The sequence below is a fragment of the Neltuma alba genome, unplaced genomic scaffold (assembly GCF_004799145.2).
Source record: "Neltuma alba isolate B1F8T4 unplaced genomic scaffold, ASM479914v2 tig00003865_pilon, whole genome shotgun sequence".
In the NCBI taxonomy this organism is placed as follows: domain Eukaryota; kingdom Viridiplantae; phylum Streptophyta; class Magnoliopsida; order Fabales; family Fabaceae; genus Neltuma; species Neltuma alba.
Window position 1 is genome coordinate 2658 of NW_021633458.1, and position 22132 is coordinate 24789.

At 32.5% G+C, this 22132-nt stretch overlaps 2 protein-coding genes across 4 annotated transcripts; one reads left to right on the plus strand and one right to left on the minus strand.

Moving 5' to 3' along the window:
- The first annotated feature begins 11389 nt into the window (after positions 1-11389).
- On the plus strand, positions 11390-13685 carry LOC114742723 (uncharacterized). Of its 3 annotated transcripts, none has more exons than XM_028930944.1 (3): positions 11390-11605; positions 11795-11890; positions 12105-13685. In XM_028930944.1, exon 3 carries the CDS (start codon positions 12148-12150, stop codon positions 13312-13314), a length of 1167 nt encoding a protein of 388 aa, XP_028786777.1. In that variant the 5' UTR covers positions 11390-11605; positions 11795-11890; positions 12105-12147; the 3' UTR covers positions 13315-13685. The 3 variants fall into 3 exon arrangements, with proteins under 3 accessions (XP_028786777.1, XP_028786778.1, XP_028786776.1); XM_028930945.1 differs by having other exon boundaries at positions 11391-11605; positions 11745-11890; XM_028930943.1 differs by having other exon boundaries at positions 11391-11605; positions 11752-11890.
- Positions 13686-14623: 938 nt separating this feature from the next.
- LOC114742722 (uncharacterized) lies at positions 14624-21686 on the minus strand. The gene is made up of 11 exons (XM_028930942.1): positions 21501-21686; positions 21327-21381; positions 20913-21128; positions 20681-20769; positions 20076-20268; positions 19874-19933; positions 19516-19758; positions 16612-16870; positions 16291-16496; positions 15948-15998; positions 14624-15200 (listed from the first exon to the last, which is right to left on the minus strand). Exons 3-11 carry the CDS (start codon positions 21105-21107, stop codon positions 14913-14915), a joined length of 1584 nt encoding a protein of 527 aa, XP_028786775.1. The 5' UTR covers positions 21108-21128; positions 21327-21381; positions 21501-21686; the 3' UTR covers positions 14624-14912.
- Between the last annotated feature and the right edge of the window lie 446 nt (positions 21687-22132).

Genomic DNA, 22132 nt, shown 5'->3' on the forward strand with positions numbered 1-22132 from the left:
CTCTTGTGAGAGTCTTTAAGGAAGTTTCAAATTATGATCAAATAAATAATGCATCAGGATGCATGTCTAGAAGTTTAAAGTGTTGAGATTTTTCTTGGAAATTGTGGTGGTTTGGAAATTAATGGAGGTTGGATGTAAATTCAGACTTTCTAATCTGAAGTTTGGATACTAAGCCATCGAAAACTAGCGACGGTTGAAATGGATTGTTCTTCATGGACAAGATCTAGGCAGTTTTTATTTGTTTGCTTTTATATGTAAATGTAGCTTCGCGATCTTGAGTATAAATTAAATTGAGGGTCCTCTTGCATAGTTCAAAGATGAGTTACCCTTTTATGGCTTATGAAGGGTGACATTTGATTTTATAGATTCTATATTATACATAGGTGTCAATTTGGAATTATTACTGTTTAATATCATTGTATAGAGTTTATTTAAAGAAATCATTGGTAGGATGTGGTAAAAAATCAAGGGAGATTTTATATGAGGTTTCAAGAAAAGGAAAAAAAAATTATCAAAAAGTTCTAATAATTAGTGAGTTGTTATTTTATACACTAAAATTTTTTATTATGTTGTTACTGGGATTTTTTTTGTAATTATATATATTTTTAGAATTTTATAACAATTTTCTGAAAAATTCAATCATCAATGAATATATCAAGTTATGGAAGTTATATTGTTTATTAGTCATGAATAACAATTTTTTTTCTAGGACAATTATGGTATGAAAATATCCGAGTTAGATTTTCTATCCACATGATTGGATCATTTCCTTTTTTTTTTTTTAAAAAAAAAAGAGGGATTAACAGTTGGGGGAAAAAAAATCATAATACCTGTGTATCTTTCTCCAACCCGTCATTATCAAAGCTTATAGAATGTCTAAATTCAGTTAGTTGACAAAGCCCCTTTTATTTTTCCCATTTGAAATTTGAAACACGTGTTCATACATGATTCATTTGATCTGGATCCAACTTTGACAGCCTTTCTTCTTCACGTAATTATCACCAAGATGTCAATTTATTGAAGTATGGTCTCTTACGGCAGTAAGATTTTTTCATTAAAAATGATTTAGACTATAATGGATGAAATTGTCAACACAATTGACATGTATTGTTAACTAGACTTGAAATATTTGGTGGGGAAATAGTAAATACTACACGTGAAATGGTTCGGAAAACAACTTTCTGAGAAGTATTATAAATTAAAATTATTTAAAATGACAACAATTAAAAAAAAAAAAGGAATCACCAAAAAAAAAAACCCCAACCTAATCTACAAAATTATGAGCAGGCTGAGTTTCTAGGTGAGCAATAAAGGAAAACACACAAAATAATTGAATTCAAAAGTTTATTCCGTTAAATGAAAATATTTTTAAAAATTTTAATAATGCAATCTTTGATCAGGCCTCCTTCTTCTTTTCCCCCCTATTATTTCTCCAATTATATATATATATATATATATATATTAGTCTATATACTTATAATTTTAAGAAAAATGATTTTAATAGCTGCTGACTTGATTCTTACCCATCAAATTGTAAACGATTATGATCCTAATAATCTTTTTAATGACGATAGTAAATAAATTTTATTCTATTATTTTTTTATTTTGTAATTTGTAGTGGCTAACATATCTCTTAGCAAGCATCCACACGTCAGTCATAATTAACAAATTATGAATATAAAAATTACTGCATGTTTTTGAGAAATTGCAAGTGCCTAATTGAAAAAGAATTACAGGGGACTTGATCAAAAATCAAGTAATACTATAAAGACCGGCAAAATTAAACCCTTTTTTTCATATTTTTATTATCAAATTCATGCAGCTGAAAAGAGTAAATAAAAGTGATTATACATATGGGCGTGTGAATTTTAAAATACTATTTTTTGTTTTAATTATAAGATACTCTTCCGGTTCTTAATATAAGACTTAATTATTGAGTTGATTTTAGTTCTAAATATAAAACTTATTTCTCATATTTATCAATTTTTCCAAATTATCCCTATAAATACTCTCCCAACTATAATCAAGTAAAATAAGAAAAATGATATTATGATATTTTAAGAAAACATATCATATTTTTTATAATTAACTGACTTAATGTTATTAAATTAAATAAGTCTTCTATAAACAACTGGAGCTAGTAATAAAATAAGGATTAGTGGAATGGAATATTGATGGAAACTGGAGACAAGTGCATAATTGCTGTCTCTCGGTTGGGTTGAAGAGTCAGGAGTTTGTGTCTGCCAGGCACTGCCTTCCATGATAGCAGCATCTTCTTCCTTCATGGATAATGTTTCACGCAATCATTTTCTTTTAAATTAAATTCCTTAAAAAGTCATGGCTCGCACATCTGGAACAATTTTGATTCCCTCTAATTTCCTATTTTCATTCTTATCTTTTTTTAACGATTCTTATTAATTTATTTTTGTTGTGACGTGCCAGTTGACTTCAATATTTTTAAAACTTGTTGTGATTTATTTATTAGTACAACAAGCAACATGACACGACATGCAACAAATTAAAATAGATAGTCTTTTTTTTTTTAAAAGAAAATTAGATTGAAAAAAAATCACATTTTTTTCATTCTAATTTAAGCTTTTGCTGTTTATCATCTAGTGAGATTAATATAAATTATAAAACAGGAACAAGTTTATTGTGGGGGAAATCACACTCTAGGGCCCTGGTAGAAACATATTTATGCTTTTGGACTTTGCCTTAAAGAAATTACAATAAAACTTTGGGAGAGAAAATATCCATATATATTTTTTTATTACAATCAATTTAAACACATTCACACGTACAAAGTTAAACATAATAATATTAGGTGCGAACTCAAAACCTCATTTAAGTATGATAGATAGTATTGTTACTAAAAATTAAAAATTAGTAACGAACATGGAAAACTAAAATTTCAAATGATCCATATATTACATAGTTTTCTGTAATTTATAAGTGAAAAATATATAATTCCCAACTCTAGTTTTATAATACACAGCTGTAATTATATCAAATATATCAAATTTGAGACTGGATCGGTGAATTGGTTTATTAATTATTACTGAGCTTCATCCCATAATTTGAGTGAATTTGACATACTATAATTAAAAGTTTTGCCTTCTTTTTTTTTGGTGCATAATTACATGCATGAGTCATCACAAATTTAGATTTGATGTAGATAATTTACTATTCTTTCTGTTCTTAATATAGGACCTAATTATTGAGTTGATTTTAGTTCTAAATATAAGACATATTTATCATATTTATAAATTTTTCTAAACTACCCCTATAGATACTTCCTTAACTATAATCAAGTAGAAGAGCTAGGGAGAAAGGATATTAAGGAAGATGATTATGATGTTTTAGAAAAACATGTCATATTTTTTATAATTAACTAATTTACCCAACTTTCTTAATGTAATCAACTTAATTAAATATGTTTTATATTAAGAACCGGAGTATCATGAATTGCAGTTCCACAAATATAAATACAATACTGTCAGCACTTCTGTTATGAAATCGTTTGCTTTAAAAGATCTCCCATGAAAGAATATTTATGGAAGAACCGGTTCTTTTTCCCATATGTTTAACGACTTCACTTTTCAGGATTCACAAATCGGAGCTAATAGAAACAAGGGGAAATTTCACTGTAGGACCGCAGAAGACAAATAATTTCAAAGAGCCTCCAAAACTTTCTGAAACCTCACTGTAGGACCAAGGAACCAATCTGATATTAATTTTTACAGTGAGATTACAATAATACCCCTCCCTTTTTATTTTATTAAAAAATAAATATTTACCGGAGTTACTGTTCCGGCCACCGGAGGTCGGAGGTCCGGCCACCGGCGCTCAGGTGGCCGCCATCGGGGTCCGGTCACCGGGCCGGAACAGTAACTCCGGCGGGACCTCCGGTGGCCGGAGTTTTTTTGTTTAAAACAAAGTAGCCAAGGGAAGGTTTAAACCCAGGACCCCTTGGCACACCAAAAGACTTGTAACCACCAAGCCAAGCAACCCATTCAATCATAAAATGCAAATAAAACTATATATAACAAAATAAACGCAACAGTCCAAATGTAAGTGAACAAGTGAAATTAGACGATTTACAAGTGGAATTCAGAAATTTGCAACAAAAATTAGGCATTTACAAATAACATAATAGAAGTCATAACCCCAAATGCAAGTGTTTAAGTGCAAATGAGCAAGTGAAATTTGAAGATTTACAATAAAATTTTATGGATTTACAACCCAAATTTGGCAAACACAAGAGAATTCACAACCCAAAATATAAGTGTTTGAGTGTAAGTGAACAAGTGAAATTAGACGATTTACAAGTGTAATTCAACAATTTACAACAAAAATTAGACAATTTACAAATAACATAATAGAAGTCATAACCCCAAATGCAAGTGTTTAAGTGCAAATGAGCAAGTGAAATTTAAAGCTTTACAATAAAATTTTATGGATTTACAACCCAAATTTGGCAAACACAAGAGAATTCACAACCCAAAATGTAAGTGTTTGAGTGTAAGTGAACAAGTGAAATTAGACGATTTACAAGTGTGATTCAGCAATTTACAACAAAAATTAGACAATTTACAAATAACATAATAGAAGTCATAACCCCAAATGCAAGTGTTTAAGTGCAAATGAGCAAGTGAAATTTAAAGATTTACAATAAAATTTTATAGATTTACAACCCAAATTTGGCTAACACAAGAGAATTCACAACCCAAAATGTAAGTGTTTGAGTGTAAGTGAACAAGTGAAATTAGACGATTTACAAGTGGAATTCAGCAATTTACAACAAAAATTAGGCAATTTACAAATAACATAATAGAAGTCCTAACCCCAAATGCAAGTGTTTAAGTGCAAATGAGCAAGTGAAATTGTCGAATTTCACTTGCAAATCTATAAACTTTTATTGTAAATCTTCAAATTTTAGTTGCTCATTTGCAAGTGAAATTATCGAATTTCACTTGCTCATTTGCACTTAAACACTTGTATTTGGGATTGTGAGTTCCATTATGTTATTTGTAAATTGCCTAAATTTTGTTGTAAATTGCTGAATTCCACTTGTAAATCGTCTAATTTCACTTGTTCACTTACACTCAAACACTTACATTTTGGGTTGTGAATTCTCTTGTGTTTACCAAATTTGGGTTGTAAATCCATAAACTTTTATTGTAAATTTTACTTGCTCATTTGCACTTAAATACTTGCATTTTGAGTTATGACTTCTATTATGTTATTTGTAAATTGCCTAATTTTTGTTGCAAATTTCTGAATTCCATTTGTAAATCGTCTAATTTCACTTGTTCACTTACATTTGGACTGTTGCGTTTATTTTGTTATATATAGTTTTATTTGCATTTTATGATTGAATGGGTTGCTTGGCTTGGTGGTTACAAGTCTTTTGGTGTGCCAAGGGGTCCTGGGTTCAAACCTTCCCTTGGCCACTTTGTTTTAAACAAAAAAACTCCGGCCACCGGAGGTCCCGCCGGAGTTACTGTTCCGGCCACCGGTGACCGGACCCTGACGGCGGCCACCTGAGCGCCGGTGGCTGGACCTCCGACCTCCGGTGGCTGGAACAGTAACTCCGGTAAATATTTATTTTTTAATAAAATAAAAGGGAGGGGTATTATTGTAATCTCACTCTAAAAATTAATATCAGATTGGTCCCTTGATCCTGCAGTGAGGTTTCAGAAAGTTTTGGGGGCTCTTTGATATTAATTGTCTTCTGTGGTCCTACAGTGAAATTTTCCCTAGAAACAAACTCCAAACCAATGCCAACTATCCATTAATTTTGCAATGCCTTCATCTTTACTCCAATCTCCTGAGTTCGGTTTGGGTGCTTAATTGCTCATCATCAGTGGATGAGAAATCCGAACTGTCCAGATTTGATATTAATGATATCGCTTTAATATTGTTAATCAATTATTTTTAACTAACTTCTTTTTTTTGAAAAAAAATAATGGTTAAGATATTCATTATTTTTAATTTTTATTCTACACCCATTAAAATAATTATTTAAAAAATAATTAAAAAAACTAAATTCAGATCATCTAAATCAGATCTGAACGGTGCAAATATAATGAGTTGATGAGTACCAAAACTCATTTCCAGACTCCCATGTTTTAACTATAGCTTGGTAGAAGATTTTGTCACTGCTTCATACATTTTCTCTTTCAGACGTTAAAATTGTTTCTTAGCCCTTCCTCTTTGGCTTCTTTAGTAATTTTATTTGTTTATTAACTTATTGTAACATTTAACATTTTTATGTATTTAATACTCCTCCGGTTCTAAATATAAGACTCATTTTGTAATGTAAAATTTTATACTACAAAATGAGTCTTATATTTAAGACCGGAGGAGTATTAAATACATAAAATATTAAATATACTATAAAATAGGTCTTGAAGGGAGTATCATTTTGTCATTTGCCAAAAAATATTACTGCGAATTGAATATAACTCAATTAAATTTCCGTAACTTAGAAATATTATCCGTGATTTAAAATTAAGCTTATATAGCACTATGTTTTCTCATAAAGGTTTTATAATTTACATGTGCACGGTTTATGATTTGTAGTTATGTATTATTTCATTCTTTTCGGCTAAGCGGCAAGATCCTTCAGTGTGATTTCTCGGATTCAAAATTCCCATTAATAGTCCACTGAATCGACCAAAAGTGACTTCTATAAAAATAATTATGGGTATTGTGAACAAAATAAAAGTATTTTTTTTCATCATCATTTAAAAAATATATATATGTGAAAGCTGTTTTCGTGTCATGTCATTTTTTTCTTCGTTGATTTTTTAAATAATAAATACATTATGTTTCAGTGGTCAATGATGTTCCACGTCCCAGCTACTGCATCTCTCTTATTATTATTATTATGTCCCATTTTCAATCCATCCACTTGTTATTATAAAAATAAAAACAAAATAAGATATCCCAATAACAAGCTACCGACTTCTCATGTTTTAATTTATTTTTTAAATTCTAAATGTAAAATGCAATAATTGAATTATACAAATTAAAATAATTATAATTTGCACATCACATTTTGTAATTAAAAAATAATTTTCTAGATTTTTTTAAAGGAGACTACTCGTTTCAATAAAATATTAATGTAATTTGAATATCTGTTAATGAAAAAACAATTCTCTCAAAAATAAAACTACACAGTTTTCTTTTAAAAAAATCTCTTAAGCTAATTATAATACTCCTTTGATTCTTAATATATGACCTATTTAACTAATCTGATTAAATTTAAAAAGTTAGGTAAGTTAGTTAATTATAAGATATATGATATGTTTTTCTTAAAACATCATAATCATCTTTCTTAATATCATCTCTCTCCCTTTTACTTGATTATGATTGAAAAAGTATCAATAGAAATAATTTTAAAAAATTAATAAATATTAGAAATAATTTTTATATTCAGGACTAAAATTAACTCAATAATTAAGTCCTATATCAAGTATAGGAGGAGTATGTTGCAAGGATGTTCGAGCTTGCAAGTCATACAAATTGTTAGGTGCATTATATTAGATTAGACGGGCGTATATTTTGGGATTATTGGTCTCATGTTGGTAAGGGCTTTTTTCTACAAAATGGAGTCTGATTGGAAAATCCAACTGGAGTATTTTTAATTTCTGATACAAATGATATTTTGATAAAAAGTTATAAAACAGGGAGATAAAAAAAAAAGATTTTATATTGAAGACTTAAATCAATCTCCAACTTATTCTTACATTCAGGATGTGAGGTAATAATATGATTATTGTACTAACTTTTTTTCATATGGTATAACTAACTACTTTATAAAAAAAACTAGCTATTATCTTGATGTATATAATTAATAGGAGAATTATAATCAAATCCCACAAAAGAGGAATAATTACCAAAAGATCCCAATAACAATTTCAACAGCCTAAAATGACAAGTCCTATATTGAGAATGACAACATCTGAGATTTGTTTTTTAATTATTTTTTTTGTTTGGAATCTCATTGTAATTCTTCCTAATCAATAATATAGCCTTGCACTTTGATTGCAACCTTTGGCTGGCCAATTTATCCATCTCATGTGCCTGTTAGTCCACCTAAAAACATTCATGAGTTGGCTTAGGTCAAGCATTGACCCGCATTGCACTTGATTTTGCGGTTGTTTGGCGGTTTGGCCTTATTCAATTACAAATTACATTTAAACTAGTCAAAATCTTGTGCTGTTTCTTTTTTTTTTTTTTTGGGTTTGCGCATGAAGTGAATTGTGTCATTTATGACTTAAAAATTTTATATTTTTGGGTCAAAAAAATTTATTATTTGATAGAGAGTGTGTATATATATAATACTACCTTCACTCACAAATATAAGAGCTAATTTATAGTACAATTTACCCTTAAAACTAGTTTTTATATTTAAGACCGAAAGCAGTATTAATTATAATATAATTAATATGATTTGTAAAAATATTTTATGGGTTCTTGTAAATTGTAATTCTTCAATTTTGAATGTACAAATTATTTAATTAATTTTGGTAGATTAAGAATGCTAAACAAATTATTTAATTTTAATAAATATGTCCTAATCTCTTTAAAATATTTCCATGTAATATTAAATTATATCTTAGTTTATGTGTTATATAAATTAATTTAAAAAATGATAAATATAAGAGGCAAAGTGAATTAAAATCCTAAAATTCAACTCCAAAACAAGCTCCTACATTTAAAATCGAATGATAATTTTTCATAAAATTATTTGGCATAGTGTTATTTAACTAGATTTAAGCATTTTTTTTCCCTTCCTGCCAACGAAATTTAAGCATTGTTTTGGTCTACACAAGAAATTGGTGTCATAAATTATATTTTCTATCTGTAAGATTTAAACCTGGTAAAAACTAGTCCATGTTTGCGGAGAATTGGTATAGAATATTAAAATTGAAATTATATAGATTATATTTTTCTTCTGAAAGAAAAACAATCAAAATTTTATGTACTATTTAGTCCATGAAAAGTAATAAACTATTTTTTTTTTTTCAAATTCATACGGTCTGATCAAGTTGTGCTGAATTAGTTGGCTGGCTCAACTTGATCATGTGGTGTATGTCCCAATTTGTCAAATATATATTTTATCTCATGTTACAAATAAATGTACCATTGAACATAAAATAATAATATATCATATATTATTCTATAAAAAATCCCACTAAGTGCCACCTAATATTAAGAGAAAATGACACAAAAATGATACTTGAACTTGGAAATGACAAAATGGTTATTTGAATTTGTAAAATCATAATTTAGTCACAAGTGATCAATTTGGTATTTATAAATTTGCTAAAATAACCATATTACCCTTCATTTTATTTGTTGTTTTTAAAAAACCAAAACCCCCACTGACCGGCCAGTCGCTGGAGCTCAACGACTGGTCAACAATTGGTCTTTAGAGCTCCAGTGGCTAGAAACAATTTTTTTGAAAATTTTTACAACTTCAGTATAATGGTTAACAACTTTTGTAATGCTATTAACAATTTCATTATAACAGTTAACAATAGGTTTATTGGAAAATTCAACAATTGGTCGACGAAGCTCCAGCGGCCAGAAACAAATTTTTTTAAAAATTTTTACAATTTCAGTATAATGATTAATAACTCTTGTAATGCTATTAACAACTTTAATATAGCAGTTAACAAGAAGTTTTCTGGCAAATTTAAAAGGTAGCATTTTTACAACTTCAGTAATGCTGTTAACAATTCCACAGCTCTATTAACAACTTCGGTATAGCATTTTAATAATAGGTTTTTTTAAAAATTTAAAAAAATGGCATTTTTACAACTTTAGCAACTAGTTTTTTTTTTAATTTTTTTTTACAATTTCAGTATAACGGTTAACAACTTTTACAACCTTGTTAACAATTTCAGTATAGCAGTTAACAGGTTTTTTAGGAAATTAAACTATTGGTCACTAGAGCTCCAGAAACAATTTTTTTAAAATTTTTTACAATTTCAATATAGCAGTTAACAACTCTTGTAACGCTATTAATAATTTCAGTATAGCAGTTAACAACAGGTTTTCTAGAAAATACAAAAAGTAGCATTTTTACAACTTCAGTAATGCCGTTAACAAGTTCCGTAACTTTATTAACAATTTCGGTATAGTATTTAACAACAGCTTTTCTTAAAAATTTTAAAAAAATAGCATTTTTACAACTTTAGCAACTATTTTTTTTAAATTTTTACAATTTCAGTATAATGGTTAATAATTTTTGTAACATTATTAACAATTTCAGTATAGCAGTTAACAATAGGTTTTTCAAAAAATTTAATAAGTAGCATTTTTACAATTTTAGTAACGCCGTTAACAACTTATGTACATCTATTAACAACTTTGATATAGCATTTAACAACAGGTTTTCTTAAAAATTCAAAAAAATAACATTTTTACAACTTTAACAACTTTTTTTTAAAATTTTTTTACAATTTCACTATAATGATTAACAACTTTTGCAACGTTATTAACAATTTCAATATAGCAGTTAACAACAGGTTTTTTTGAAAAATTCAAAAAGTGACATTTTTACAACTTCAATAATGTCGTTAATAAATTCAAAAACCTATTGTGAACGAATATACTGAAATTGTTAATAGCATTATAAAAGTTGTTAACCGTTATATTGAAGTTGTAAAAATTTTCAAAAAAATTGTTTCTGGTCGTCAGAGCTCCGACGACCAATTATTGAATTTTCCGAAAAATTTGTTATTAACTGCTATACTGAAGTTATTAATAACGTTATAAAAGTTGTTAGCCGTTATTCTGAAGTTGTAAAAATTTTTAAAAAAATTGTTTCCGGCTGTTAAAGTTTCGGCGACCGGCCGACTAATGAGGACTTTGGTTTTTAAAAAACAATAAATAAAATGGAGGGTAGTGTGATCATTTCAACAAATTTATAAATGTCAAATTGGTCACTTGTGAGTAAATTAGGATTTTACAAATTCAGGTGATCATTTTGGCATTTCCAAGTTCAAGTATAATTTTTGTGTCATTTTCCCTAATATTAATATTTAAACTTAATTGAAACATATCTTATCAAACGTCGTGCTATTAACATTTATTCCATTCAAACTGATGCTGCGGTTTCTGTACATAATTTTTATTCTATCTGTAATCCTCCTCCGGCAATTTATTATTTAAAAAAACAATTTTTTAATGCCTATATTATTATAAATCAAAGAACTGTAAGGGAAATTGATGTGCTACCCAATTATTTTAGTTTAGTTCACATGATTTTTCAAAAGGAAAAAAATATTGTTGAGGAAGTTGATGGTTTTAATTTTATTTTTAAAAATTTTTTGGCGTTTTCAGTTTTCACATTATTTTCGTTTCGTTACATCAGTTCCTTCAACTGACGACAACCAAAGCGAGGGCTTCGGTCCTTCGCTAGGGTTTGCGAATCTGCCATTGCCCATTGTTATGCGTTTGTGCTTGTTACGACTACTTTTTACTTGTAAAAGCTTCAAAGTTCTTATTTTGTGCTTTCCCTTTGAACTCGATCCTTCTGAAAGACTCATGTTAAATGTGTTCCGAGTACCTGATTCGAAGTTCAAAGGTATTCCCTTTATTCTCCACTTCTAGATTTTCTTCATCTGTGTTCTTGCACTTGCAGTTTCCTTACATGGTTTTCTGGAAAATCTTTAATTTATTTGAAGCGTTTTTGAATTTGCATCTGGGTGTTGACAATTCTGAAGTTTTCAGGGAAAAAAGATTTGATTGTTAGTTGACACTGTTTTTGCCCCAGAATCAAGTCAATTACGAAGAAATTGTTTGATCTTGAGCATGGTTTTGCAAATTCTTTTGTTCGAGTTTGAAGTGATGGAGAGCATATGATTGGGAGGTAAGATATTTTGTGATTGGAGTTTGGCTTTCAGGATTGGAATTTGATCAATCTGTTGATTGGATCCGCTTTGAAGTTAATGAATTTGACCAATTGGATATTGAGTGTTTAATTATGATGAATTTAGATGCCTCAGGATCAGATACATTTGAATTAGAAAAAAGCCTTCATGGTGGGTTTCTTTTGATCTGTTGATTTTGGGCTTTTGGTGTAGAATACTGAGTATCTTGAGGGGGAGTAATCTCTGAAGTTTGACAATGTCGTCGGATAGTCAGGGCCCCTCAACACCATTTTCCTCCATTGGCCGTTCATTATTTGGTATCAGGCGGGAGCAGGTTCATTCTTTGGAGGTGAGTCATGAATCCGGATCCCATGATACAGGGCTTGAATCATTCCAGAAGCTGGTCACGGATAGATTCGATGAGCTTTGTGGGGTCAGTGATGATGAATTGCTCTCTATCCAATGGATGCTGAAGCTCCTTGATGCATTTGTCTGCTGCCAGGAGGAATTCAGGGCCATTCTACTGAATAAGAAGGAACAGATCTCAAAACCCCCTCTTGATCGAATAATTTCTGAATTCTTTGAGAGTTCAGTGAAGGCACTTGATATTTGTAATGCGAGCCGTGAAGGGGTTGAGAAGATTCGGGTGTGGCAAAAACAATTGGAGATTGTCATGTCTGCCTTGGACTCTAAAAAGAGAGCATTAAGTGAAGGCATGTTTCGGAGAGCAAGAAAGGCATTGATGGATTTGGCACTGGCAATGCTTGATGACACTGGGTCTGCTTTTTCACAACGCAACCGATCTTTTGGACGTCATAACACAAGCAAAGATAAGCATTCCCACTCAGGGCATTCTCGGTCTCATTCTTGGAGTGTATCTCGCTCCTGGTCTGCAGCCAAGCAACTGCAATCCATTGCAAATAACTTGGCTCCACCTCGTGCAAATGAGACTGCTGCAACCAATGGTCTTGCTATTCCTGTGTTTACAATGTACTCTGTTCTGTTGTTTGTCTTGTGGTCTCTTGTAGCAGCGATTCCTTGTCAGGATAGGGGTCTGAATATCCATTTTTCAATACCGCGGCAGTTCTCATGGAGCACCCCCATAACCTCACTTCACGAACGAATCTTGGAGGAGTCTAAGAAGCGTGAACGCCGGAACTCAAATGGCTTGTTGAAGGAGATATATCAAGTGGAGAGATGTACCCAACACTTGACAGACCTGGTGGATTCAGTCCAGCTTCCATTAACAGAGGAGCAGAAATTTGAAGTTGAACAGGTTACAGAGGAGTTGAATTTGATTTATGAATCTTTTAAAGGTGGTCTGGATCCACTGGAGTGCCAAGTGAGGGAAGTTTTCCGAAAGATCATGGCTTGCAGAACTGAGGGGCTGGAATACCTGAGTATGTCAAACTATGCAGAGTAAGGAAATCGGTGAACTTGTTACAGAGGAAGATCAAATGTACAAATTTGTGAAGCGTACACATTTTGTATCTTGCTTTTTGGAAGGAGGAAGAGTTACCAAATGCGTTTAGAGTATAAACTCCTAGCCTGCCTTGTATTTGTCTCTGTACTTGTGTGAGAGAACATAATGTTCAGGTTACTTCCTAAATATCTCATGCCTTATTTGCTCATATGGTTTATGTCTTGCACTTGCACTTTTCTTACAAAATTTGTAATACAGTAAATTCTCACAATGAGGAAAAAGAAAACATTCATGAGCTTTAAGCCATCCTTTTTGTAATGACACTGCTGCTAGTATTACTACTCTAGTGATGTCCACTTATTGTACGGAGGACAAATATTTTGGAGACAGAAAATGTCATCCTCAAGAGTTTGATTGTGCTTGAAACAGTCAAATGAGATGTTATAGGTGATAGTAAAATTACATGCTTTTTTTAGCGCACAATTTAAATGTATGTACACAAACATGTCAACGGCTAGTTGAGACCTTCTCCAAGCGTGGGGGATTGTACTACCATTGAGACAGTTTGCTGTGAACACGTTTTATTTCTCAGGCCATGGTCTAATTACAAAGTTGGTAATAAACTTCTCGATATGTGTTTGATTTTGGGGTCTGATCATAAAGTAAGTAATTAATTACAAATTTTGGTTCAAATGGCTAGAAACGTTTGTTTTCCGAAATTATTCTCTTTAAAATAATGAGTTGTCAATGATTCCACAATGAAATCATACATGACGTATCAAATGGTTGCTACCTGATGATATACACAAGAAGCTCTATCAGATGCCCGCCGTAATGTTGGATTTATTTGGAACAATAAATACTTTAAGAAATTATGAGGGGTTTGAAGTTTTAAAAAAGGTCAACGAACTTACCAACCCAATCTTACATTTTTAATAGTTGAAGATGCTTGTCTTGAGGAATAGATCAATATTTGATAGACATCTCAAATAAAAATATTACAGCAGCGTTTTCTAAATAAAATAGACAGTAACTTTATTGGAAATTCATCGAATTCCAACTGAGAATGTACACTTTTTCTAGGTTCTAAGCCTACTGAGCTGACACCTTCTATAAACTCACAACAGATATTGTACACCTATGCTCCTGTTACTTGTACACCAAGTAATACAACATGCCTGACTAAGCAACACTGCAAACCCTTAATAATCAGGTCCTTTAGCAGAGCCCAGTAGAGACTACTAGCATAAAAGGTGCATCCCTATCTTGGACATTGAGCGAGAAAATATATAAAACAGAATAGTAAGTAATTCACAGGCCAAGGTCCCATAAAAATTCAATGGCTCTACTATATGCTCTTGTGAAAGAAAAATGGAGCAAAATTTGGCCAAAGGTTGGAAAGGATCCACCAATTTTTGTCCTACTATACCCACCTGGAGGAGTTTCGACCTTCAAAGGAGTTGAACTTGGCACCCATGAAATTTTCTTGATTCCAATGGAGGAATCAGTTATACAGGTGCAGAAATCTTGTGCCAAAAACCTTCGCCAATTTTCAAAATGAACTGAGTTGAGAGACTTCCATGTAGATTTCTGCAAGACTAAGTGAAGAGCTCGGGAAAAGACCACATTATGAACTTAGCAAAAATGTCAGACTCCAAGAACTCTATATGAGCAGCCCGCCCAATGAGTGTGTTTAAGTTCTTGCCGTATGAGGAGGTATTGAAGTTGATGTCACAGCGCATGACCACACCATGGTCGGTGAGGGCATTAATTTGGTGCAAGCAATTATTTAGCATCTCATGGAAGACTTTCCCTTTTTTAGAGTAATCCAAGGAAGCTGATGGACAATGTTCAATTCTGGCAGAATGGTAGGGGACATAACCATCCTGAAATGAAATTGAGAGGAAGCGCTAGGAAATATTTTAACAAATAATAGAAAGGGGTAAATGGATATTTAATAAAACAGTGCTATGGAATTATTTTTTTTGAGTTGAACGGTGCTATGGAATTATTAATTTTACACAAGGCATATAATCAAAACTAGTTGATAGCTCTAATAAAACCAACACAAAATGTGAAGAAACCATATTAAAGGACCATCGCAGAAAAGCAGATAGAGTAGCTGCAATTATGCATTATTTTAAGTCCTATACTGGCAGGAAAAAAAGGTCCTATAGAAGTGAGCTTTCCACCCAGCATATTTCTTTTAATTATTCAGCTCCCGTTTCTTTTCTTGATCCATTGGTTTCAGATATATACTTTTTACTACTACCATGGGTCTTCAAGATAATAGCTAATTTACTAATTTGAGTGGATTAAGAAAATTAGTTAAGTTAGTTGTTTGTAATAAATAAGTATTGTTTTTCCTAAAATGCCCTTACTAACCAAGTGTCATTTCATGAAATATTTAATATGTACAACTGCTACAAGGACCATACCTTAGAAAAAATAGATAAATATGAAAGATAAAGTGGATTGGGATCTTATATTTAGAATCAAATTAAAAGTCAAACAAGCTTTTATATTAAGGACAGAAATGATCAAATAGATGAATGCAAGCTCTCAGGATGGAATTCAGAAAATTAAATTTCAACTTATCCAGATTCTCATCATAAGCATACCAAAAAGGTTACCTGAGGTGAGGACAAAAGTATTATATTCCTGAAGTTCACCAGTGTCTTCTTCTGCAGTAAAAGAATAGATGTTATTTAACTTCAGCAGCTAAAGACTAACAAAATGAAACTTATTTCCCATTGTTCCCTTCATCAAAATACGCCAACTAAATTGAACAGCATAGAAAACATTTGCCATGAGGATTCAAAAGAATAAACAAGCTACAAGACTCAGACCAAAACTTCAAGGCAGCAACCTTCTAGCAGTTGAATTTCCAGTAATCACTGCTTACCTCCCGCCACAACCCCAAAAAACATTCACCATATATCAAGAGAAAATAAGCATGCATTCACAATTCAGTACCTTGGAAAGATTGTAGATGAAGGTGTTTTCAAGATCAGGATCATCTGTAAATGTCAGCTGATGGATGCATTGTATGTCCTTCAGCTTCTTCAAGAGCCACAACCCTGAATTGAACACAGAGTTTGAACTATACATATAACCCAGGTGAGGACCCGATATTGAAACATATGTATACAGGTATCTTAAATATGGCTCCATGGTGCTCTCTGCAATTCAAAACAAAAAACAAAAAAAAGAAAGAAAAGAAAGAAAAGAAAAAGAAATTCTTTTAATAATGTGATTGTGATCAACACTACTTCTATAAGATTTATGCATGCACACCTGCTAAAGCAGTCCTGATAATGAGATTTCCAATAGAATGGCCAACAAAGCTAAGCTTGATATCTTTCAGGTGTCCACTTCTTGAAAATTTATCCATCTTCCTTTTGACGAAAGAGACCACCTCCTCTGCAAGTCGTAAACCCATTTCTCTGAAGTCTCCAGATGTTTTGTCTTCATTAGCCTCTGACATAAGGAATTGTATCTTGGGATCTATCAGCAGCCATTGGTTCCGCACAAGCCGTAAATCCAAATGATGTCCCTGCAAAGTTTAAGTGATAGTCAAATGATCTATTAACAGAACAATAAGGAGGATAAGACAAATTCTAAACTTGCCAATGAAATGAATTGACTATGACTATAAACATTAAAGTAGGAATGCCGTCAACTAAAATATTACATATAACAATCAGCAAAAGCCACTAACATCTTTTGAGCACAACATAATTCATGCTAAAATCATGAGAATTGCAGTAATATATCAGTAAAAAGGCAAGCAAAAATATTGTAAAAAATAAGGCAGATGAAACTACACTACAAACAACAGTATAAAAGAAAAGAAAGAAGGCTGTTGCATTGCATATCTCTATGTCTACTGCTGTGAAGGGTAGATCCGCATTACCAATTAGTCATTGGTTTTGGCGACTGATTGACTTATACTTGAAACGGGAAAGTATAACAGACCGAGTTTACCCTTTAATTTCAGATATATACCATAGAACAGCAATGGTTGAGGCATGACTTGAGCAAACAAACAGATCTAAAAGGAACCGGATGTAATTTATTAGAGGGAGAGCTCACGTGTGTAAAAAACAAATGCATGGATGCATGAGTATGACTGTCTCAATGTAACAATATAAAATGAGGTTTCATGCACATATATAGAAGAAATTAGGATGAACGGGGCCCATTTGTACTAATAACTTTTATAATAAGATAAAATTTCTGGCAAGAATAATTCAATGTTAAGCCTCTATTGGGACAGTAAAACCCTTCTGTAGGACAATCAACAAAGGAGCAGAGTTTCTTGAAGCATTCATGGCTACTTTGTTATGACCATCCCAAACTTCAAATAAAAGAATACATCCAGCCCCAATATCACATGGCTGTAGTGGCTAGATACAATGACTAAGATAAGACAATAGATTATATTCATTAACTTGAAAACTTTATCCATAGACAATTGTTCAATGAGACGTGTCAACATGTTTACCAATAAGTGCTCATTTCAAGACAAAAAGGCAATTAGCTTGGGTTCATAATGTTTATCCAATGCATTATAATGTGCCTCCAAGTCTATTGCTAATGGTTAAGGCAAGGGATTTGGGGATTTGTCGTTATATACTAGAGGTTCATTATTGGACAAAGGGTTCACAGATGTGGTCACACCTCTAAATTTTTTTCGACTACTGAGGGCTTGTTTGGATTGTCTTATAAGTAGCTTTTCAAACGTGATTAACAGAATACAAGGGAAGTATGTGATAAGAGTTTTGTCTCGGCTTATGTGAACTTGTTTAAAAGTTCGTCGTGAACGGAGCTCCAAACAAGCCCTAAAACATATGGTTGTGCAACAAGTCATTTGAACAACAGATTATAAAGGATACAATGTTAGGACCCTTTACAAGGTATGGCATTATATGGTTCTCACCCACGAGCTAGATTTTTGCGCATGATTCTCTTAAATGTCCATATCAATGGTATCAAGGACTTATACTACCCTCCATTCTCTACTTCTTTCCCACGTTCTGTTCTCCTTTCCTCTTCCCATCTCCCATTCTCTTGCTTGTGTGTCGTTGCCCAGGTTTAAGAGTCTGGATGCTAGGTTGTGGAGCATGCTGGAATGTTGGAACCTATTGCAAAGGCATAGGACTTGAGTCTCACTTGATGGATCCTGAAGCTTTTAACCTCATGAGCTAAATTCTGTTGTGACTATCTTAGAGGTTTATATCATTGGCAAATTGGTATAAGAACCTTCTACAACTCTCTCCATTTTCTCTCCCATAAATCTCCTGCTCTCTCCTTTTCCTCTTGCCCGTATTGAAGTCAAGTTTTGGAGCCCTCTTTCCACTTGATCTCAACCATGCATGGTCGTCATGCTGTGGACTGAGGTGAAATGCTAAGACCCACTGCAAAATATGAGACTTAAGCCCCACACCAGAAGTATGGGATACGGACATCCGATTGGTATGGACATTAGGTTCTTCAATCTTGTGATCTAGCTTGAGCTATGGTTCTCTGAACACAGAAGCTACCTGTTAGGCTATGGCTCTCCTAAAGATTAATATCACTTATCAAAATGAATGGACTAAAATGCTCCATGTTTACAAATAAATAAGTTTTCAAAAAGCACACAATTTGAATCTGCAGCACCCAAGCTATCTCAAAATTGTCATTTTGCTCAAAATGTGGAGACAAGTTAGCAGTGTTGAACCAGCATTTTGCTTAAGTTAAGATGTGAAAAAGTTTATGAGCTTATGAGTGATATTTTCCTGCCCCCAGTACCCAGCTGCTATGGCTAGAAAACCTCAGGAATGATGAACCAACATGATTCAAAACATCAATTATGTAACCCTTGGTAATCCAAAGAAAGGAGGCAAATCCCTCACTTTAACCTAGAATTTGGAAACATCGTAGACAAGCTTCAAATATGGATACAACATTTGATGTATTTAACGCAAAAGTTATCCGTTCAGCTCCAACATGTTGAGTGGTTTTGTGTAACAAAAGCCATATGAAGATAATCTAGAGATTTTTCATTTCATTTTTTTTTTTGGTGAATTCATTTTGAATTTATTACTACGTGATATATCATCCCAAAACAAATGAAGGTCCAAAGCAGCAAGAAATGTAAGAAGAGATGCCAAAATAACTATAGGGATGAAGGCAAATGTAAGAGCTGAAACATGCCTGAAATCCATGCACAAAAACAACTACTCTCAAAACTTGCCCATTTCGTTGTGGGCTACTCCCAGACTTGTTTGTGCCTCTAGATCCGTTTTCCAAGATAAGATTTGCTTTTGCCTCCAACGGATTGAAGTAAGAATTTACACTTGGAGAATGATCCATATTTGCCATCCGTTCTATAATAATAATAGGAATGCGCAAAGGATCCTCGAATATATACATGTCTTGAAGTGACCTATTGTTGATCTGCACTAAATTCATATTTGTCACAACCAGTTTGCATAAGAGAAGCATATAACACAGTTTCCGTTCAATAGGAAATGGAACGACTATAAAGCATTCTAGACAAGCAGCCACTCACCTTCATTTGTGCTATTCCTCGTCTATGAAGTTCAGCACGCATTGTTGCAGTCTGAGAAGGCTAAACAGAAAAGAGAGACAGCAGACCCAAAGAATTGTTTTAGTTAAGCAGACTTACATGCAAAAAATATAATGATTAATCCCAAATATAACAGCAGATGATCAAGTTTATGATTCTTGTACAAAATATATTAGATATTTACATCATCAGTTAACTTCCTCGAATTTAAAGATCTTCCATGTGTGCCCCAGCGCATTATTGTTCCTTCAACTCTGCTACTCAAACTCTGATGGGGCATCTCAGATATGGAGTGTACCATCCATATTGACCATTCAGATCTTCGATCAATAGCCCATGAATGACGTAGAAATTCGAGTATCATTGTTTTATTTTCCCTGGGTTAAAAAATAAAGGGAGGGAAAAGAAAATCATATCATTGCATCAATTTAATGCTTTAACATTATGTTAAAATTATTAGAGTGCCCCTTGTGACAAAAGAAAACAATCACGCTAAGACTTTATTTTAGTAATAAAAATGCGTCACAATATGCATAAACGGAAAAGCAGCTTCATTCCAAAGAAGTTAAAACTCTCTTAGACTGTAGATCAGGCTCAAGCTTGGCTGATAAAAGCAAGGAAATATCAGCCTAGAAATCAGGAAAGAAATTGAGGAATAACTTTTCCAGATACAATAAAGATCGGAATAGATGCAGGAATACAGAACAAGAAATATGAGCAACTATAAAGCTGCGACACTTGAGGTAATTAATGGACATGTAATTACTTCAGTAATATATGTCAGCATACCTGTGAAATTTCAGAAACGTGTTCCACAGCTGTAAGAGCTGATTTCCCAGAGACTGATAAGAATTTAACAGATCGTCCCAAGATAAAGACTGAAACAATTTGTATGTATGCATAGCAATATAACCATTAGCTTTCTATTGAAGGAAAGGTTGAGCTGCTACATAGAAATAAGTCTGAAAGATCAATAAAAGGAAGAATAAATAACAAAGCATTCACACTGCAGATTTTCTACCTCAGCACTGCCTTCTGAACTGGTAGACAGTTGCTGTGAAAACCTATTATCAGTAATGTCCAAATGTACCAGTGGCGAAGAATTAGCAAATTTTGCACGGTCAATTGTGGGATCCATCCCAGTAAGATCAATAGCTTGGTTGATTCCTTCGCTTAACCTTCTCAGATCTTCAAGGAGGATATCATGGGCAGCCATTAATGCTTTGATGAGCTTAGCCTGATTTGAGATTTGCCCATCAGTACAACTTACTACAGCAATAAAAAGGATTTCAAGGGGAAAAAAAAAGTGTAATGAGTTTAGCAAATAATATAAATCACATGCTTATCATAGCAGCATCTTCATAAAAGGAAAATATTATTGAATAAAAAATCAAGTAGACTTAGATCATGTGAAATTTACTGCGATAAAACTTGCCTTGTTTGACTTAATAGAATTTTCCTCATGAGCACCTTCAGAAGACCCATAATCACTGGCATAATACAAGTAATCAATTATTAGAGAGAGCAAAGTATGCAAACTCTAAATTATTTCGATGCAACAGTGACCAGCATTATGATGCAAGCTTCTAAAGATGAAACTCTGACAAACCTGGGTACCTTCAGTCGGCTTGTGTGATAGCTAGCTTTTTGCAAACTGACATGAACACTTGTATCAACAAGGACAGCATGTGAAACATCAAAATGGACAGGACAATATGAATGTAACCCGAGAAGAGCTTTAGGGGGAATTCTATACTCATGAACTGAAGCAGAATAAGCATCTGAAACGCCTGCATCTCAGCTCTGCACAATGATGCAAGCAGTTCCAGGGTTCACATCTTCCAATTGACAATAATTATTAGCAAGAAAATAAACTCCACTTCAATAAATATCCATGTTTTGAATTTCATTTGTTAAATATACCAAGAAGTGGGAATGGCATCATTGACTAACCAATATCAGATGTAAGGGCCTGCATAAGCTCAAACTTCATGATAACAGCAGACGATTTTGCCTGAGAAAATAAATCAATCATCACCCATTATCTTACGAACTAGAGGGAAAGAATCAAGTCCATAAGAAACATCGGTGAGCGTAACTGGAATTGATACACTTATATAAACTGATTTTGACACATAATTATGATGTACTTACATTATTGTTTGTTTATTGCCTAAGTTCTTGTGTGATTTGTTTCCTTTCCCAAGTTCTTTGCTCTGTTCATTATTTATGTTTTCATTA